The following is a 19,914-nucleotide window of genomic DNA, read 5'->3' as shown; positions in this document are numbered from 1 at the left end:
AGGACTCTGAATGGGTGTTCTCAATTATGGATCGCTTTGCAATAGCCACTAAAAAGGGACAGGTTAACTGGCAATGCCCAGGAAAGAGGAGATTAACATAAGGTTCTACAAAGGAATGCAGCAGGGGGTAACTGGATGAAACTGAACAAGGAAAATGTAGGCTTCCGATCCAGAGATGTTCCCCTAACAGTGAGAGTAGGTGAAAGCTAGATTTCTTAAGTTAGGTAAGACTAAGTTGGACAGAGCCCAGGAGAACATATTGCAGGGAGCAGTCTTAAGCTGAGAGAGGTGGGCAGGCTGACTTGAAAGAAACCTTTCAGCTGTGTATTTGTGAACCAAGAAGGTGCCCAGCAGAATAGACAATTACAGGAGTACCTGGGACCTTCAGTCATAGAACAGGACCCTGTTGCGTAAGGTGCTGTACAAACACAGAACAAATGCAATCCATGACACCAAGAAGCTTACAACCTCAGCACGAGACCAGAGGCAACAGATAGACAGACAGGAGGGGGAATATAAGGAAATGGTGACAAAATTGGCCAGATATATTCTTGGCTTTGCTCTGATGTCAAGCAGGGATGAATTGAGGTACAGTAGAAGTGAGAGATTTGTCTTCATAGGTTTGTGTTTCAATAGAGAGAAATCAACACCGAGGTCAAGTTTTCTAAAAGCAACTACAGACTTTGTGTGCCTGACTTTAAGGGTCTGAGTTTGAGGGTAGATGCACGGCATGTTCTGAAAATCTGACACCTCAACCTTTGGTCTTCCAAAGTCACTAGTTATGCCAAAATCTTGAAGTTGGATCTTAGAAAGGCAGGATAAAGCTAGATTGCAAATGAAGCACAATGCCTTTCTCTGATCCTTCTCCCACTTTAACCCTCCTTGTCTGCAGAAAACAGTCCGGATGTATCCCTTCCAGATCCACAGCATTGCTCTCTCCACGTTTGCTTCCCTCATTGGGCCCTTTGGAGGATTCTTCGCTAGTGGGTTTAAGAGAGCCTTCAAAATCAAGGTAGGCTATGGGTAGCCCCCTCCTGGAAAGTCAGGTATCGCACAAGAGCTAACATGCTTGATTGTCACCCCCATAAACTGTATTGCAGGTAAGAGGGTGGTGAGTTTGGAGGGGGTTTCCTGACCCTGTTGTGGGGAAAGAGGAGGGCAGTTCTCGTGGGGTCATAAAACACAATAGTGAAAGCATTAGCATTGATGCAACGTCCAGGCAGAGAAACTGAGTTTCTGGACTTGCAGATACGCCACGAGCTGAAGCTTTCTCCAGCATATTGTGCACCCCTAGGGTTTTTTATATGTAAATATTAACTGCTTATGCCATAACATACAGGCTGCTCAGGGTGTGGATCTATTTTAGCTGATAGAATATTAACCCCTTTGGAATTTCCTGCTCTCTAGGTGCTTGGCTCCCCTCACCCCGATGTTGCTCTAATGCTACTTTGCAAGCAGCATTGCTGGGTGAAAAAGTACCACGGGGGAGGGGAATGCACAGCATCCTTAGTCCGGCTGGTTTAGTGCTATCAGCAGATGCTCTGGAAAGAGCACAGTCACGCCATGCAGGGTGTACATGCTGCATTGGGCAGTAAATGTAGATAATAAGCATTTGGCCCAGCTCAGTGCCACTTTTACAATTGCACAGGACTTCGCCAACACAATCCCGGGGCATGGCGGAATCATGGATCGCTTTGACTGTCAGTATCTGATGGCGACTTTCGTCAACGTGTACATTGCGAGTTTTATCAGGTATTCTTTGTTGCTTCATGCCAAGACTTAGCAGTCCCAAAGAGCATAACGTCTAAATACACAAGGACAAAAGGTGGGTGGGGAAAGAGACTGTCTTGCCCAAGCTCATGTGGCAGAGCCAGCAGTAGCATCTGTTTCCTGCACTCCTATCCTGTGTCCAACCCCCTGACCCATGCTGCCGCCTTGCCTCCTCAGAGCAGGTACTGAGGAATAACTCTTGCCCATTAGTCGGCTGATGCTGAGTGTAGGAGCATTGGGCCTTGGCAGGCAGCTTTATAATGCACTGGAAAGGAAAACCATTGGCACGGAGGGAGGGTTTGCTGTTTTATTTGAATTGATATATATTTTTTTGGATTTTAGGGGACCTTCTAATGGGATGGAGGGAGAGGGAGGGATAGTTTCTTCCAGTGACTTGAAACTGAAGACTCTATACATGTCCCTTCTTTGGGTGTCTCTTTCCTCACCTGGAAAATGGAGTCCAGAGAATGAGGCTTGCCTTTTTTTTAAAATGCCGAGGGATGGGGATTGTGTTTAAGGATGTTTAAAGCCAGGCATTTGCTAGACAACCAGATTCTTAGGGCCTAGAATTAAGACGTGTTGCAAACGTTCTTTCTTTGGTTGTTGCAGGGGTCCTAACCCAAGCAAACTGATCCAGCAGCTTTTAACTCTGCGGCCCGACCAGCAGGTCTACATTTTCAACACATTAAAGGCGCACCTTGTTGATAAGGGTATGTTGGCCAGTTCCGAGGATGCATAGGCATCCAGGCAGTTGGAACAGGACTGAAAAAAAGGGCAAGTCTCCCAAGGAAATCCCAGCTCACCTGACTTAAGACAATAATAAGGCCTCATTTCACTGTTGGCTTTTTTTCCTTGTAAATGTTTGCATTTGTGGGGTCCTGGGTATTTTTATAATATGTATTTATATGGCTTTGGTTAAAATAAGCAAATGGGGGTTTGTAGCTAGAAAGGAATCAAGAACTGAAGGGATCGTAGTGCAAAGATGTCGTCTTGGATCTGCATTTCAGCTCTTGTCTTCACGTTCCAAGAGATGTGTCTACACTGGGATATGTGTGTGTTTGTCTGCCTAGGTGCGGCTTCGTGAGTGTAAACTCTAGTGAAGATGACACAGGCACTTGTGCATCAGTATCTCTGACCCTGCCAGGCTGTGACTATACTAAGAAAATTGGAAGCCATGCAGCTGTCAGTGTTATCGATGTAGAATAGAGAGTGGACTGTTTTTTATAATGTTGTGTATCACTGACTGTAGGCTAGAGGAATGGGGGACCTGTAATTATCCACTGGTGGTAGCTGTACTGGGAATGAATTTGAGTCTTCTTTTCCCTAGTATAGTCATATCCTAGGTATGCACAGACCTTCTTGGAGATTTCTCTGCAGAAAGCTCAACAAATCTGAAGAAGATATTTGCTCTTAACCTGCTATATCAGATCCACACAAGGAGAGATATGCATCCACTTTGACTTGCCATATTTGTAGTACCTCACACATTTCCCCCACTCCAGCAAATATTTAAATAAAGTAGATTTTAAACCTTTTTTTTTTTTTTTTTTTACTGTGCCATTTAAGCAAAAATAGATCCAACTAATTTCTAACATCAGGGACAAGAATACAGAAAGGGGAATACGTGAGGTACAAGTTGTGTCAAAGTTGAATCAAATAACTTGAATGCTTTTTAAAAACAAATTTTATTTAAGAAATCCTGCTGAGGAAGAACAATTTTTTTTAAAGTGTTCACTTTTTCATAGCTTCTTTTTCACCCAGAGCAAAATATATAGAGATGTTTTAAAGCATGGAAGCATGAAAATGTCTCTTGAGAGTAGGAAACACCTCACCCTGATATTTTAGCCGTTTGAAGAGTTATCGCTGAATTTTATTTTCCTATTTGGAAGTCCAGTGTGGCATAGCAACCAGCTGGCTCCGCTGTTTTTTGAGGAGGGGGCGGGTTTCTGGTTGGGCGAGGGTTGTTTGGATTCTTTTGTTTGTTTTTTTTGTTTTCAGGGATCATGTCTGCCAATGACGTATTACTTGAGTTCTAGACATCATGCTGCTGAGGTTGCATATTAGTCTAGGGTTTTCAGCTTCTAGGTTTTTCTCCCTTCTCTGTTACTGACTGTCTTGTTTTTTGTATGTTGCACTTGCTGTTTGGAAACATGAAATGTTTTCCTGGTATTGCCCTCTATTTCTTGACTTCAAACATACCATATTTTTTAAAATAAATAAATGGAAACTCCCATCGGAGGTTTCCAAGCTTCAGGAATGATAACTTGTGACCTAATAGCACAAAATTTCATTTTAGTAGTGGGTTGTATCAACATTGTCATGTACTAGGGACTCTTTATTTTACTGTGACTTCTCTCTGTTGTTTGAGTGCGATCCAGGCTGTTATGAGAAATACATTTTTACATACTTGTTGAATCTGGGGAACAATTGACAGGGCAAGACAGATGATGCTGTTGGTGTCTTGAAAGCAAGTCACTATCCTAAATCTTCAGCACAGATCTATATTTGAAGCTACCAAACATAGCAACTGAAAATAAAGTACCCCGTATGCTTTATTTCCTAGTCTACTGCTTCCACTTACCTCTAGTGTCTTTTTATCTTGATAGCAGCACTTCCACCTCTCCCTGGGCTGGAGTTGTGGAGGGCAGAGATTTGCCTCCCCAGTGCTACACAAACTAATATTTGATCAAACTCAAAATCCCCAGTGAAATGCAATTTAAGGGTCTGATTCTGCACTGTGTAAGGCATCCTCAGCTAAAATCAAAGATGCTCCGCAAATTGCAAGACTTGGCACTTTTGCTCTGGTCCCAATTCAGGGTAATATTGAATCATTTTTGGTTAATTTTTAAGCTTATGCTTTCCCGAGCTCGAAGCTTAGAACCCAGTACCATGTCCACTGAAATCCATGGGAGTCTTGGTTTTTGACATAAGGGGCATTGAGTTCAGGCCCTCTGGTTTCAGAGGAGATTTAGGAGGTTGTCAAACCTTTCTTCCCGTAGCTGATTCAGTTTCCTTCTTTGGGGGTTTCATCTGGCATAACAAAAGTTTCTTCTCTTTTGGGTACTTCTTGTCTGATACCAATATCTGCCCAAATTCTTGCCTATTAACATCTGCTCCGACAGGTCCATTATCAAGTGGACCTACAATACCATCTATTAAATATGATTACAATGTATTGCTGTATAGAAAAAACATTTTCACCTGTTTTCATGTGAGAATTTGGTCTCCTGCCTTCATCTGTTCTACATCTTCACACTTTTTTTTAACACTTATTAAGTGTAAATGTTGTTTTTGAGGATGTGTATGACTTTCAACTATAGGATTTGGGTTTTCTTGTGGCTTTTTTTAAAATGCTTATTGTGAACACTGGAGGGCATAATGTGTTCATGAGAGTCTCCAAACTCATATGAGATGGATGTAGCCATCCCCATATCTAATTAAACCTTGCTTAACTAGAGGTTTTTTTCATACATTTCCTCTACTTATGTCATCGCCTCAGCCGTGCAGTGAAGTTGATACTAACCTTCAAACCCATAAGGAATCCTGATGAATTAATTCTATCCGTCAAGGCACTAATAAGCACTGTTACCTGGTAACTTGCTGTGATGAAGACCGCTTTTACTAATTCTCATGGGGCAGGAAGTGTGCAGCATGAGTGTACAAGAACTACAGTGGTTAACATCCAAGGGACTATGGGCAAACACCCTGTGTATGCTAAACAGAAGTTGAGAAATACCTGAAGGTAGAATTTGCCTCCCTTTTGCATAGCTCTGTGGTGAAGCCTTTCCTCATTACACAAATCCCATTGCTTTATTAAAAGTCCTATATTTCTTCCCCAACCCCCATACACAGCAGAGTTTGGATCATAGTGGAAATTGGCTCTGAAACAGGTTTACAAACCAGATAATTTCAGCCTGTGCATAGTCACTGCATGGCGACACAGTGAGTGCAGGTAATCCCATTGTCTAGCTTCTGAGCAATAACATTCTTAACCCCCTATGTGCTGGTAGTTTGCCCTAAGGGGCTTCAATTAGTCATTCCAAAATCAGGCCACTCTTGGAAACTTGCGGACTAAGTGACTTACCTGAGGCCACAGAGGAGATGGTAGTTAGTGTGGGCCAGAGATTAAAAACCTTGGAGTTGTACGGTTTGGGTTCTGGCCTGCACAAGAAGGATTTGAGCCAAAAACTTTTTGTTGACATGAGGCAAAATTAGTCAGGGTGGAAATCGGAATATTAAGAGTGTGCTTTGGAGTCCAGCAACTTTAACATATGTATCTTTGTATATTGTGCAGATAACTAGGTTGTCGGTCTTAATACAGCTCTTGTGAGGCCTTAGATTTAGTAACCCTGAACAATTAGTGTGTAGTCGTGTGCTCATGAGCCACACTGCTAACAGCAGAGCTGCCTTGGCAAGATTTTCATAGAGGAGTTTTTCATCACAGCTGAAATGTACAAAATCAAGACCCTCTGCAGGTTACCTGAATGGTAGCTGCTTTGTGAGCACAATTAGGTTAAAGGAAAGGCTTGCTGTACAGTGAGAGAAACTGCAAAAGCAAGTTCTGATGCATAAGAACAATTGGTTGAAGGGCGGATTCCACAGATCTGGGGCTGTCTGAGCTAGGAGGAAGGAGATGTTCCTCCTTGCCAGTCTCGGAATTAACCCAAAAGCGTAGAGCTTCCTTACTTTCTGTTTAGGGCTCTACACGTGAGCTGGCTCTGAAACCACCTGCTAGCAAGGCTGGCAGAGTAGAAAGGGGCAGGAAATGTTTGAAGGGATTTTTTCGACTGCTCTACTAAGTGAGGAGACTGCTGGAATCTGAAGCCCTTATGTGGGAACTGGTCACATCCATAAGCAGAACAAGGGGTCCTAAAACATTCTGCTTGGAGAGAGGTGTCTCCAGAGCCGGTGGTGATGGTAGGTAGATCATATGGCCGTGCTAGAAGCTAAGGATGTGAATGGTTAACTGGTAAGCATCACCCTTACTGCCTTACCAGTTATGGTTAACCGGCAGCCTGGCTGGGCTGGAGCAGCATCCCTGCTTGCCCGTGGTGTGACCTGTTGGCCTAGCCAGAGAAGCTCGCCATCCACTCCTGTTTAAGTGGCTAATCAGTTAAAAATAAGGTTTAACTGATTAAATGGGATTCTGCACCCCTACTAGAAGCGGCTAAGTGATGTGAAGGTTAGAAGGTGCCTTGAGAGCAGCGATGGTGAGTAGGGGATGAGAAGGCAGGCAGGGACTGGAGCTGAAATGGGCTGGTAACAGGGGATGGCGAGTCATTCTGAAGGCAGACTGTGCTTTTACAAATCCCTTGAGATGCTTTCTGAGCTAAGTGGACATGTAAGCAAGCAGTGGATGGGCACAGCAGCTGGAACTTGTGGGAATCCAGTGTCTTCAGGTGTCTTGATCCACCCAGTGTCCAGTCATCTGTCCTGCTTAAATCCATTTAATTCCCAATAAGTGCCCTTTGCTAGGGTGATATGTGAAAGGCTGTTAGTGTGTTTGGTGACTCTGTGTGTCAGGACAATTGCTCTTTCCTTTGAGACTTCATCGTTAGCAAACCTCCGTCCTTCACAGAAGCTAGAATCCCACTGCTGCCTGTGTATGTGCTGAGTTCTCCTCACACCTGAGGTGAAAACCGGACTGCAGGAGTGAGGGAATGGCATGTGTTGTCTACTCAGAATAAAGCCAGGGAGCTGGACTTCAGTTTGCAGTCAGGAGATGTGATTGGCTGAATACTGAATGGTGGTTTCTCTCCTTGCCTGCGAAATGAAGAATAAGGCAGTTCAGGGGTCTGCATGGGCCAGCTGGAAAAACAGACAAGCTGAGGCTTTTCAAACGGCCAGCCCTTTCCAAGAAGGCCCTTGTTTTCAAATGCAGGCAGCCTGCTTGCAGTGTGTATCTTCTTACAGCTGCACTTCTAGAGGAGATGTGGCCTAGCAATGGTTCCAGAGATGCTCTGTCAGGCCCTTCAGAGCCCACCCCTCCTGCCATTCTGTGGCTGTCTCCTGCATCTCTTAGAATCACTCAGCTGGGCCCTACCAGAGCCATTCCAAATCTGCACCTCCTCATGCATGCACAAGATACGAGAGACAGGGTGGGTGAGGTTGGTCCAATAAAAGAGATCAACGCATCCACTTTTCTTATCTTATTCTTACATCAAATGGCAGCTTAGACCCAGCGCTCGGGAAAGCAGTAGCAGACTGAAGGCTTGTCATGTACTGTGGGTGGAATGGAACAGTAGCCTTTCAGTTAGGGGTTTGAAGAGAAAACAAGGCAAGTTTGATAAATGTGAGCAATGTTTAAAATGCCGGAATGCCAATTGGAGCACTGCCTACAGGCAGGAGCAGTCTGAGGCCGGCTGCAGCAGCTGGCGCCCCAGGCAGGTGGTGTAATTGGCGCCTCCGCCTGTACGGCCGTCAGTGACCATGATGTCATCATCGGGCACCTGGGCCAGTGGCGCTCTAGGCAACTGCCTAGTTCGCCTAGGCTCACGGGCTGCCCTTGCCTACAGGCAGGCTGGTTTTGGTTCTAAGCAGCTACACGCCGGTCGCCAATTGCTTCTGAAGCTTGGAGCAATTTAGCTGGTGTTTCCAACTTGACACTGGCTTCTCCAGCCTCAGCTGCTTCCCAAGTCATGCTGTGGATTAGACACAGCTTGAATAGCGGTGGCCCAGAATGCACAGCACAATCTCATTACGGCCCAGGTTCTGCTAGGGTTACTCCGGTTGAGTGGTTTCTTAGTCCACAGTGGTATCTTCCCTGTGTGCACTCCCATGGTCCTAATGAGGCCTACTCAGCGAGAGTATAAATCTGCAGAACCTAGCCTGCAGAATCTGCTCCCATTGGATTGAACAGGGGATTTTGCTACTGACTTCAGTGGGAAATCCTACAATACCACAGAAGCTCCAGTAAGTGCACTGCAGAGATTTTTGAGAACTGTTGATTTCACATGGATAAGGGTGGGTCTCCTAGTTTGCTGCATTCATCGGACTCCTGCAATATCAAATGCCAAGGCAGTCACTGCGTGTGATGAGGGGAGAACTCTCCACCTGCTTGCAAAAATCTTTTCCTGCTCGTTCTGTACATTTGGAAAGTAGATGTAACCATGAAACACCCATCCGTGGTGGTCATCAACACCTATTGGGGGAGACAACTTTTAAAATTGGAGTCAGCATGCATCTGCCATCATAAGCTGTAGTGTACCTCTTGACACAGTAGTTAACCCCCGAGTTACATTTTTGTACTACAGTAATTTTCACCCGAGTTACTGTATCTCAGCTCTGACGTGTCCTCTGCCATCCATTTACTTCTCCGTGCATTGTTTTTGATCAATGTTTTAGCAAAACATGTAGACTTGCCTTTATTTGGTTGAATGTCAGAATGTGATATATTGTATATTTTAAAGCATTTACCATATTTATATACTGTATGTTACTGTTAAATAAATATGTAAGTTCCATTATTTGTGGCAAAGTTATTGATGCTGGTGGGGAAGGAGCTGTTTGATGTTGCCTAAATTGGCATTGGTCTCTCACTTTTTTCTTTGACTGCTAATAGCGACGCCTTGGAGGGGTTGGATAACCTCTTCTTTGTTCTGGTAACTAAGATTCCACCTGTTTCAAACCTTCTGTCATTTTTAAGAGGGAACCAAGTTTCTCATCCCGAAATGTCCTCAGTTATTGGAAACTTAAATGGCTAAGAGCATTTTTGGAAGGACTATTAAGCCTCTTACAACGGGATCTCCAAGGATTAGAGACCTGCATTGAGGTTCTTGCACCTGCCTCTTGAGACAGCTCGTACTGGCAACTGTGATGCTCCATCCATGGACCGTGGGTTTGGTCAGTTTGCTGAGCTGTTTCTGACCCCAGACTCCTGACGTTGGTTTTCCTTTCCAGAAGCACTGAGCTCCTGCCCCGCCCCCTGCCCTCCCCCCTCCAACTTCAATGACTGAGAATGGGTGACGGGGGATGTATCACTTGATTCCCTGCTCTGTTCCTTGCCTCTGGGGCACCTGGCTGCTGTCAGAAGACAGGATACTGGGCTAGATGGACCTTTGGTACAAGCCATTCTTATGTTGCAAAGGATTTGGAGAATGAGTCATCACTAGCTTCCCTGACAGGGCTTGTATTTTCCCACTCGGCTGTGGCTTGCGTTGCTCCGCAGCCTGACTCATTGCTTAACTTAAGGTTTTTTCAGGGGTTTCATGCAAGCCCATTGCAAACTCTCCCCTAAAACGAGTGGGCAATAATTTTTTGCCTGGGGACACTTCAAAAATTTCTGAAGTGGCCCTGGGCGGCTCCGAAAGGGGCGGGGCCTCTAGCCGAAGGGATGGGGGCGGGATACTTCCGAGTTTCCCTACCTTCAGACCATCTGGGGTTAGAGGAGCACCTTTGCTGGCCTGCCCCTCCTTTCCCCTAGGTGCCCATGCCCCTGGCTGGGGAGGAGACTTCATGCTCCCCTGCCCCCAGACCAATCAGGGCCTGGGGGCAGGGGAGCACACAGCACCTCTAAGTGCCGCATGCTCCTCACAGAGCGGGACTAGGGCGGAGGAAACTTTGTTCGCTCCTCTGCCCTCAGGCCCTGATTGGCCAGGGGGTGGGGGAATGCGTGAAGCCTTCTCCAGCCCTGTTAGGAGTGCCTGGCGCTTCCAAGAGCCACATGCTCCTGGTAGGGCAGAGGAAACTTCACACCCTCCCCCTGACCCTAATTGGCCTGGAGGCAGGGGAGTGGCAGGGCCTTGGCGGGCCGGTTGTGGCCCACAGAGGCCCTTTTGCCCACTCCTGCCCTAAAAGCAACCTATTGTGGCAGGAGCTGCCGGGGGTCAAAGGCAGAAAACCAGCACTTTCCACTTGGGGAATGTTGGTTTCCCTCAAGCGCACTATTAGAGAAGCCTAAAGTCTTTTCCTGCTTCCTATCCATTCATGCCAACCATGGGTAGCCGTGTTTGGTGCTGGAAGGCTCCTGCAGGGGCTGGTATTAGATTTTTCCTTGTATTCCAGGGGCATCAACTAAGGTCTGGGAGTCCCTACCCAGATTGCGGAGGCACATCTAGATCTCCAAATGTACCTAACGCTTGTTGAAAACTATGGCAGTTAGGAGCCTAAATAGCATTTGAGACTGTTTTAACTCCGCAATAAGCAGCCTAGGCTAGTGAGTGGGTGGCACGAGGGGCCCTCCTTCATCTCAGTGAGCAGCAAGATTGTAACCAAGCCGGTCTCCTGGGATAGGATAGTTTTGCTAACTCTGCTTGAGTCCCTAACACTTGTGGGGGGTGCTGATTGACCCACAGCAGTGCTTTGACTGGCTGCAGAGGGAGCACACAGCTCTGACAATGCTGTGTGCACTCAGCACACACTTGGCTTCATGTGCCCTTGCTGTACATGTGTCACTTTAGTAACACTGGTAGGAACAAAACCACAGATGGAAACCAGTGGAATCTGGCAACCCTGTGCTATGCAAAACACTTTGTAGGCTGCTCATAGAACTAGGGATGCAAAATCCCATTCAGTTACTTTATGGGTGGGCCACATACAGCCTGCAGGCTACAGGGTGCCCACCCCTGGTTTAACTACATCAGACAAATGAACAGAGATCTCCACCCCCACTACATAGAGTAGGGGTTCGCAAACTTTTTGGCATCATGCCCCCTTTTTGATTTGTGAGACCCTCACACCCTCCCCCCAGTAGCAGCAAAACTTGAGGGGAAAAAAAAATTGACCAGGGCTGAAACAAAAACAGCAGCAAAACTTAAAGGGGGGGTGGGAGGGAAGAGTGCTGGGTTGTCTTGGGGGGGGGGGCCCAGGAATTGCTTCATGCCCCCCAGTTTGGGAACCCATGACATAGAGGAACTGAGCACAGAGATTATCATAGAGCTGGGAACAACTCCTGTCTCTTGAAAGCCAGTATCTTAACCACAGAACTATTAGGGTTGCTAGATGGTTTAACCAAAAATACCAAACATGCCCCTCCTCCCCCCCCCCAAAAAAACCCAGTGGGGGGGAGAAATATTTTTTGGGGGGGAAGGGGGAGACCAAAGTTGTTTGTGGGGGAAGGGACCCCTGACAGTTATTAAGCAAAAAAAAAAAAAGAAAACCCCCAAAAAACAGCATGGCCCCTTTAAGAAATGCCTTTGAGGTTTTTTGGCCCTAACAGGCTGCAGGCAGCTGTCTACCATCTTGTCTAGCTGCTCTAGCCCGGACAGCTCACCTGTGGAACCAGGTAAACACCTGGGATTTTTGCTTCCTGGCCGGGAAAGAATCAGAAAATACCGGACATTTTAGGTGTCTGGTATTTTCTGAATTTTTTACCAGACCGGAGGTGAAACTACCGGACTGTCTGGGTCAATACCGGACACCTGGCAGCCCTAGCAACCACCCTCCCTGAAAGCAATTCTATTGCCCCAGCTCCCAGCTCTCCCTGTCTCAGCTGTAACAGCCCGTCCCCTGGCCTGCTGCACAAAGTGCTTCTTGCTGAGCGTGGATTTGGCTCTCTGGACCCAGGCTCCAGGTTTGTGGGCTGCTGCACGGTGCAGGAGACAGGTCATGTCCCTTTTTTCCTATCTTTGTACTCCTCCCAAAAAATGGCAGGTTTTTTATAAAAACAATGCTTTTTTTAACCAGTTTCCACCTGAATTTTGTACCATTCCTGTATGTGAAAAGAGTGATTGTGGCAAAATTCATTAGGTAGCTGTTTACTAAGTACCTGTAACTGGCAGGCTGGGTCCTCCCCCCTTTAACTACTGTACCCCTTTCCCCCAAGATGCTATCAAAGTGTCATGGCCCACCTAGGCCGCAAGAACTGTCTTTTTGCAGATCTAGTAGACTAAAAGCCACTGACGTTCGGGGTAGCTGGCAGGGCAAAGGTTCCTTTTGAAAACAGGATGCTGGGAGCCATGAGAAGTTAAGTTGCTTTGGGCTTCTGCTTCAGGTAATGGGGCTCAGGTTTTGATTTTCTGACCTGGAACCCAGCAAGTCTACGGCTAAACCCTCTCTGGTTTAGTCTGGTTTCTGAAACCTGCTAATGACCTCCCAGGGGACCTGGACCCCTGGCTGAGAACCATGGTAGTGGAAGACATTTCATGAATGTATGCTGACAGGCTAAATCCCAGCATTAAGCAGCTTTTATTGTCTGGATGTTCATTTCTTTTGCCCTTTCCGTCCTCCCATCTCCCTCTGATCTTTATTCAGAAATCTGTGCATTTTTTTGCACAATTTTCTTCCATTTGTAATATTTGAAATAAACTGTGACATACCTGGGAACCAGTAAAATAAAACCAAAAAGGATGGACTTTGAGTATTCTGCAGGCCATGCATCTCAGGTGGGAAAGCAAATATCTGCATAGCCAGTAAATAAACAGACCTCATAGAGGGTCTGAGTTACCTTATCTGATTTCACAAGCTGTCACCACTTCCCTCTTTTTTGGGATGAGGGAAGTTAACGCCAGCCCTCTCCCTACCAATTAACACATTTTAGAAATCTTTTGCCTAGTAAAAAGAGGCTTCATGCTAGGGATGTAATAGTGTAGTAAAAGCTTATAGGTTAATGCTATAGATTACAGGCATTTCCCCCACCCCTTTTCCAGTAACTTTTTTAGCAGGATGACCAGCAGTCCAGCTCAGTCCTGATTCGGGGGGGGGGGGGGTCTAGGGCCTACCCCCATAGTGGCTGTGTGCTTAAAGTGTATTGGGAGCCAGGCATGCAGGCAGCCCTGCTCAGTTCCAGTATCAGAGGCAGCAGTGTGGGGCGACAGGCAGCCAGTCTGCGAGGGGAACTGGTTTTTAAACAGGCTCCCCTCATGGATCAGCTCCCACCTAGGGTTGCCAGGTGGTTTAACAAAAAATACCCCCCCCCCCCCCCAAAAAAAAAACATTGGGGAAAAAATGTCAAGGGGGGGGGAAGGGGGAGACCAAAGTTGTTTTAAAAAAAAAGTGGGGGGAGCCGAAGTTAAGCAAAAGTTGCACCACTCCCTCCAGTTTGGGACCACACACTAAGCACCAATGCACCCACCTCTTGCCCTGAGCTGCCCCCCCCCCCCCAGTCTCCCCATCCCAATGCACTCACCCTTCTCAGACCCAGGACTCCCTAGTGCGCCCCCCCCCCCAATCCCAATGCATTCATAGAATCATAGAACCATAGAGCTGGAAGAGACCTCAGAAGGTCATCAAGTCCGGCCCCCTGCTCTAGGCAGGACCAATCCCAACTAAATCAACCCGGCCAGGGCTTTGTCAAGCCGAGACTTAAACACCTCTAGGGGTGGAGACTCCACTATTTCCCTAGGTAACCCATTCCAGTGCTTCACCACTCTCCTAGGGAAATAGTTTTTCCTAATATCCAAGCTGGACCTCTCCCACTACAACTTGAGACCATTGCTCCTTGTTCTGCCATCTGTCACTACTGAGAACAGCCTCTCTCCAGCCTCTTTGGAACCTCCCTTCAGGAAGCTGAAGGCTGCTATCAAATCCCCTCTCATTCAGCTCTTCTGCAGACTAAACAGACCCAACTCCCTCAGCCTTTCCTCATAAGTCATATGCTCCAGCTCCCTAATCATTTTGGTTGCCGTCCGCTGGACCCTCTCCAATGCGTCCACATCCTTTTTGTAGTGGGGGGCCCAGAACTGGACACAATACTCCAGATGTGAACTCACCAGAACCGAATAAAGGGGGATAATGACATCTCTGGATCTGCTGGCAATGCTCCTCTTAATGCAACCTAATATGCCATTAGCCTTTTTGGCTACAAGGGCACACTGTTGACTAATATCCAGCTTCTCATCCTCTGTAACCCCCAGGTCCTTTTCTGCAGAAATACTGCATAACTGGTTGGTCCCCAGCCTGTAACTATGCTTGGGATTCTTTTGTCCCAAGTGCAGGACTCTGCACTTGTCCTTGTTGAACCTCATCAGATTTCTTGTGGTCCAATCCTCCAATTTGTCTAAGTCACTCTGGACCCTATCTCTGCCCTCCAGCGTATCTACCTCTCCCCCCAGCTTAGTGTCATCCTCAAACTTGCTGAGGGTGCAATCCATCCCCTCATCCAGGTCATTAATAAAGATATTGAACTAAACCGGTCCTAGACCCGAACCTTGGGGCACTCTGCTAGAAACTGACCCCCATCCTGACATCGAGCCGTTGATCACTACCCGCTGGGCCCGGCCTTCTAGCCAGCTTTCTATCCATCTTACCGTCCATTTATCCAATCCACATTCCCTTAACTTGCTGGCAAGAATATTGTGGGAGACCATATCAAAAACCTTGCTAAAGTCAAGACTGACCGGCCTATAGTTCCCTGGATTGTCCTTCTTCCCTTTTTTGAAGATGGTCACTGCATTTGCCTTTTTCCAATCATCCGGGATTTCTCCCGATCTCCACAACTTTTCAAAGATAATGGCCAAAGGCTCCTCAATGACATTTGCCAACTCCCTCAGTACCCTCGGATGCACTAAGTCCGGACCTATGGATTTATGTACGTTTAGCTTTTCTAAATAGTTCCCTGCCTCGGACCTAGGCCTCCCTAGTGCGCCCCCCCCCCCAAAGCACTCACCCCTGCCTTGGACTCAGGCCCCCCTAATGCTCCCCATCCCAATGCACTCACCCCTGCCTCAGAGCCAGGCTCCCCTAACGTTCCCCCATCCCAGTGCACTCCCCCCTCTCCCTGAGGCAGGCATCCCTAGTGTCGGGAACCCCCACTCCAATCAAATCCCCCCCTTCCCCCCTGCAGAGCCAGGCACAGAAGAACAATCTGACTTTTAAAGTGGCTGCTCCGGGCCCAGCTGTCTCTGCTCGCATTGTAGAGAGAGGGAGGTAGCACGTGGCCAGCTCCCAGTCTCTGCTGGTCACATGGGCCAGAGCAGCATGCACGCCGCTCCCCTAACGTGGCGCCTGGCAACTGCTCCCTCCTGCCCCCCTTCACTAGACTCTGCTGTGCTCTCGCTCCCCCACTCCCGCCAGACATGGCAGGGGAAAATTGTCCCCACTGGGCTTCCATCCCATGGAAACAGGGCTCGTGAGCATAGGCAGACTTGGCGGTCACCTAGGGTGCCGCTGGCCCATGGCGCCAAAGAGCCCGATGATTACGTCATGGCCATTGACGGCCGTGCAGGCGGGGGCGCCGATTGCGCCTTCCGCCTGGGGTGCCAGCTGCTGCAGCCGGCCTCAAGCCGCTCCTGCAGGGAAACGGGAAATACCAGACATTGCACATGTCTGGTGGATTTCCTGGGTTTTTTACCGGACTGAGCCCGCAAATAACGGACTATCTGGGTGAAAACCGGAAACCTGGCAACCCTACTCCCACCTGGCACTCTGCAGATACAGAGGCAGCAGTGTGGAGTGGCGGGGGAGAGGGGGCCCTCGTTGGTAGGCTGGCTCCTCATTGGCTGTTGGCCCCACCTGGTTACTCGACTAATCAATTAAATGATATTTAACATCCCTACTTCATACAGGCCTTGGCCTGTCTCAGAGGTTGGGGATTTATCTACAGGGAAAATTATTGACTTAGCATAATTAACACTGGTCTTTCAATTTAAAATATGGAGAGATATATATCGCAGCTTTTGCTGTTATATATGTCCTGGATTCTGTGATTTCCACTCCAACACATCTGATGAAGGGGGTTTTAGCCACGAAAACTCATGATCTAATGTATTTTTTAGTATCTCAGGTACCACAGGACTCCTTGTTATTTTTCAATAAGTATGTTGACACAGGCAGTTAGTCTGGAAAAGTTGTAGCTCTTCAAATGCACCTCCTACCTTTATTCCAGGTTATCTCCTGCACACAAGTCCTATTGGTTTGTCAGTGCTTTCAGTACAGTGTCATCCTCCAGGTGTAGGTGGCCAACCTAAAGCCCTTAAGCCATAGCTGAACCCAGCTCATCTCCCGCTGGTCCCTTATCCTGTCTCCAGGCTCTTTCTGGGTGAGTAGGGCTCAAACCCACCACACAGCACTCTCCTGGCAAATATTCTGGCCCCTAAGCCATGCCAGAACTCACTCCCCTACTGTGTCTCCAGCAGCTCCCAAATCCCGCCTTCCTAATGCATGAGTTGGCTCCATCCTTGGGGCAGCCTGTGTGGGCTGGCATTACCATAGTAACATAGCCCCAGCCTGAGGTATTTTATAAACTTCAGAGGCGTAGTGGAGTTAGTTTGTAACAGGAAAAACTTAAAAAACAACAAATAGACTAGTAGCACCTTAAAGACTAACTACACATGTAGATGGAATCATGAGCTTTCATGGGTGCAACCCACTTCTTCAGGTGACTGGAGTATTAGAAGTCCAGATACAAGAATAAATGGGGGGAGGGGGAAAGAGAGGAAAAAAAGGGGGGAAAGGAGGGGGCAAGAAAAAAGAGAGAGACAGTGAGTAGATGGTTCAAGTAGTTACAAGAGTTTTATAAGAACAATTAGCACCTCCATTCTCCAGTTGGTTGGTTAAGTCCTTTAGGATGTGGAAGGTAGTATGCGATTAATCTTTAAAGTGTCTTTAATCTGCCTGGACACTCTTTAATGGATCTCCAAGTCACCATATCGTTTCAAACCAGTTCCACAAGCCAAATACATAGAGAAGGGTTGGAACTTAACTTCATTTACAAGTTTAATTCTTATGCAAATGGTATGAACAGGGATATCAGCTGGCTTGCACACTACCTTCTACCTCCTAATGACTTAGCACCTCCATTGTTGGGTTGGTTGGTTGGTTAATTGTTCTTATCAGCCTCTTGTAAGTATTTGAACCATCTATTCATTGTGTCTCTCTTTTTTCTTTTTCCCTTCCCCCCCACCGCTCTTTTTCCCCCTCTTCCCCTCCCTTCCCTTATTTAGTCTTAGATCTGGACTTTTAATACTCCTGTCATCCTGAAGAAGTGGGTTGTACCCACGAAAGCTCATTATACCATCTACGGCTGCGTCTAGACTGACATGATTTTGCGGAAATACTTTTCACGGAAAAATTTTTCCGTGAAAAGTATTTCCGAAAAAGAGCATCTAGATTGGCACGGATGCTTTTGTGCAAAAAGTGCTTTGCGCAAGAAAGCTCCGATGGCCATTTAAGGTGCCTGTCTACACTGGCCCTCTTGCGCAAGTATTCTTGTGCAAGAGGGCTTAGCCCTGAGCAGGAGCATCAAAGTATTTGCGCAAGAAGCACTGATTTCCTACATTAGAATGTCAGTGCTCTTGCGCAAATTCAAGTGGCCAGTGTAGACAGGTGGAAAGTTTTTACGCAAAAGCACCCGCTTTTGTGCAAAATCTTGCCAGTCTAGACGCAGCCTACATGTTTTGTTAGTCTTTAACGTGTTACTAGTCTATTTGGTATTTTTATAAAGGTAGCTTTATTAGGTTGGGTATCTCCATGTTAGGTTGGGGGAAACCTGAGGCACAGGGCAAGAAAGCAACTTGTCCAGGGCTCATAGCAGGCCAGTGGCAGAGAGAGGACTAGAACCTAATATTTTAGCCCAGTTCTGTACCACAACTGCTTCTAGGCCAGTGTGAGTGCTGGGGTTTAACCACTATAAATGGACTCTCACAAAAAAGTCTCTGATTTTGCCGTACTTACCCAAGGGTGTTGCTCCTGCTTTGCCCCAGTTGTAAGCAAGCAGAATTGGCCTCACTATTAAGTCCTAAATTATTTAGTTCATACCAAGAAAGGCAATTTGCACCCTCAAACCCCCTCATCTGCTCCCCCTGACCCCCTGTATGTTGTTTATGGGCCATTCAACTTGCCTCATTAAATTAGACTGGACTGTCTCATAGGATTTTTGTGCTATTGTCCATCACTGTACTGTCTGTGACCCTTCCTAATGTGCTAACAGTTTTGTCACCCTCAGGTTGCATGTTCAAATCATGGTGGAATCCCTCCCTTTGCACAGTGAAATTAATGACCAATTAATGACTCCTTTCACCAGGGTGATTTTGCAAGATGGATTAGAAACAAACGTCTGGCCCATGCTTTTGTGATAGCTCTTCCCCAAAAAAGGGAAGTTGGTTCATCTGCTAAAAATGGTTGTGTTGTGTAATACAATATTTATCAGTTCTCTGAAGTTATTGCATTTCATTAACTCTGAAATTTACAAAACAAGTTCATGATAATTGGCTGCACTTGGCATAAAGAATTTTCTCTCTCACACAGTGCAGCTATTCAATTGTACTGATTTAGAACAGGTTAATTAACCACTAAACTAAATCTTATACATGGGCCTTGATTTATGATGTATGAAGCCATTCTGTCTGAAATACCTTTAAAGCTGTGCTCACATAATATCCCATACTGTAATGTGTTTAACCTTACCCTGTGAGGTTAAATATACCCCCTGGGCAGTAGTGTAGTGCTATGATCCCTATATATGTGGAAATGTAGACACAGAGAGACTTAAGGGGTATGCCCAGGGTCACACAGGAAGTCTGTGGCAGAAGAAGGAATTGAATGTAGGTCTATTGAATCCTATCCTAACGTTCCCTGTCTCCTCCCCCTCCCCCACTTTTTTCTGCTGTCAAATGAATAATAACACTGAATGAGGGACTTTTTCTTTTCCTCTAAATAAGTCTTTAATAAAGCAAGTACAAGTTAATGTCTGTGTACTTGTCTGGTTACTCATAACATCGTAAGAACAGCAATACTGGGTCAGACCAAAGGTCTATCTAGTCAGTGTCCTGTCTTCCAAAAGTGACCAATGCCAGATGCCCCAGAGGGAATGAACAGAACAGGCAATCAGCAAGTGATCACCCATTCCTAGCTTCTGACAAACAGGCTAGATGGACCTAACCTCCATGAATTTATCTAGTTCTTTTTTGAACGCTGTTATAGTCTTGGACTTCACAACATCCTCTGGCAAGGAGTTCCACAGGCTGACTGTGCATTGTGAGATGAAGTATTTCCTTTTGTTTGCTTTTAAACCCGCTGCCTATTAATTTCATATGGTGACCCTCAATTCTTGTGTTACGAGAAGGAGTAACACTTCCTTAACTACTTTCTCTATTCTAGTCATGATTTCATAGACCTCCATCATATCCCCCCTTAGTCATCTTTTTTCCAAGCTGAAAAGTCCCAGTCTTATTAATCTCTCCTCAAATGGAAGCTGTTCCACATCCCTAATAATTTTTGTTGCTCTTTTTCAATTTCAGTATGTCATTTTTGAGATAGGGCAACCACATC

General features: G+C 46.5%; 1 protein-coding gene across 2 annotated transcripts in view; it reads left to right on the top strand.

Annotated features, from left to right (window-relative positions):
* The window catches only part of CDS2 (CDP-diacylglycerol synthase 2), a 57,682-nt gene extending 48,446 nt beyond the window's left edge, over nucleotides 1-9,236 (top strand). For both annotated transcript variants that reach the window (XM_075911025.2, XM_075911024.2), the window contains exons 11-13: nucleotides 893-1,012; nucleotides 1,649-1,752; nucleotides 2,380-9,236. In XM_075911025.2, the coding sequence (XP_075767140.1) occupies nucleotides 893-1,012; nucleotides 1,649-1,752; nucleotides 2,380-2,509 (354 nt within the window). In that variant the 3' untranslated portion in view covers nucleotides 2,510-9,236. The remainder of the gene's footprint in view (nucleotides 1-892; nucleotides 1,013-1,648; nucleotides 1,753-2,379) is intronic.
* The last annotated feature ends 10,678 nt before the right edge of the window (nucleotides 9,237-19,914 follow it).

This window comes from Pelodiscus sinensis, chromosome 28 (assembly GCF_052426305.1).
Source record: "Pelodiscus sinensis isolate ZL-2025 chromosome 28, ASM5242630v1, whole genome shotgun sequence".
NCBI lineage: Eukaryota > Metazoa > Chordata > Testudines > Trionychidae > Pelodiscus > Pelodiscus sinensis.
This window is presented reverse-complemented; position numbering and strand designations above follow the sequence as displayed.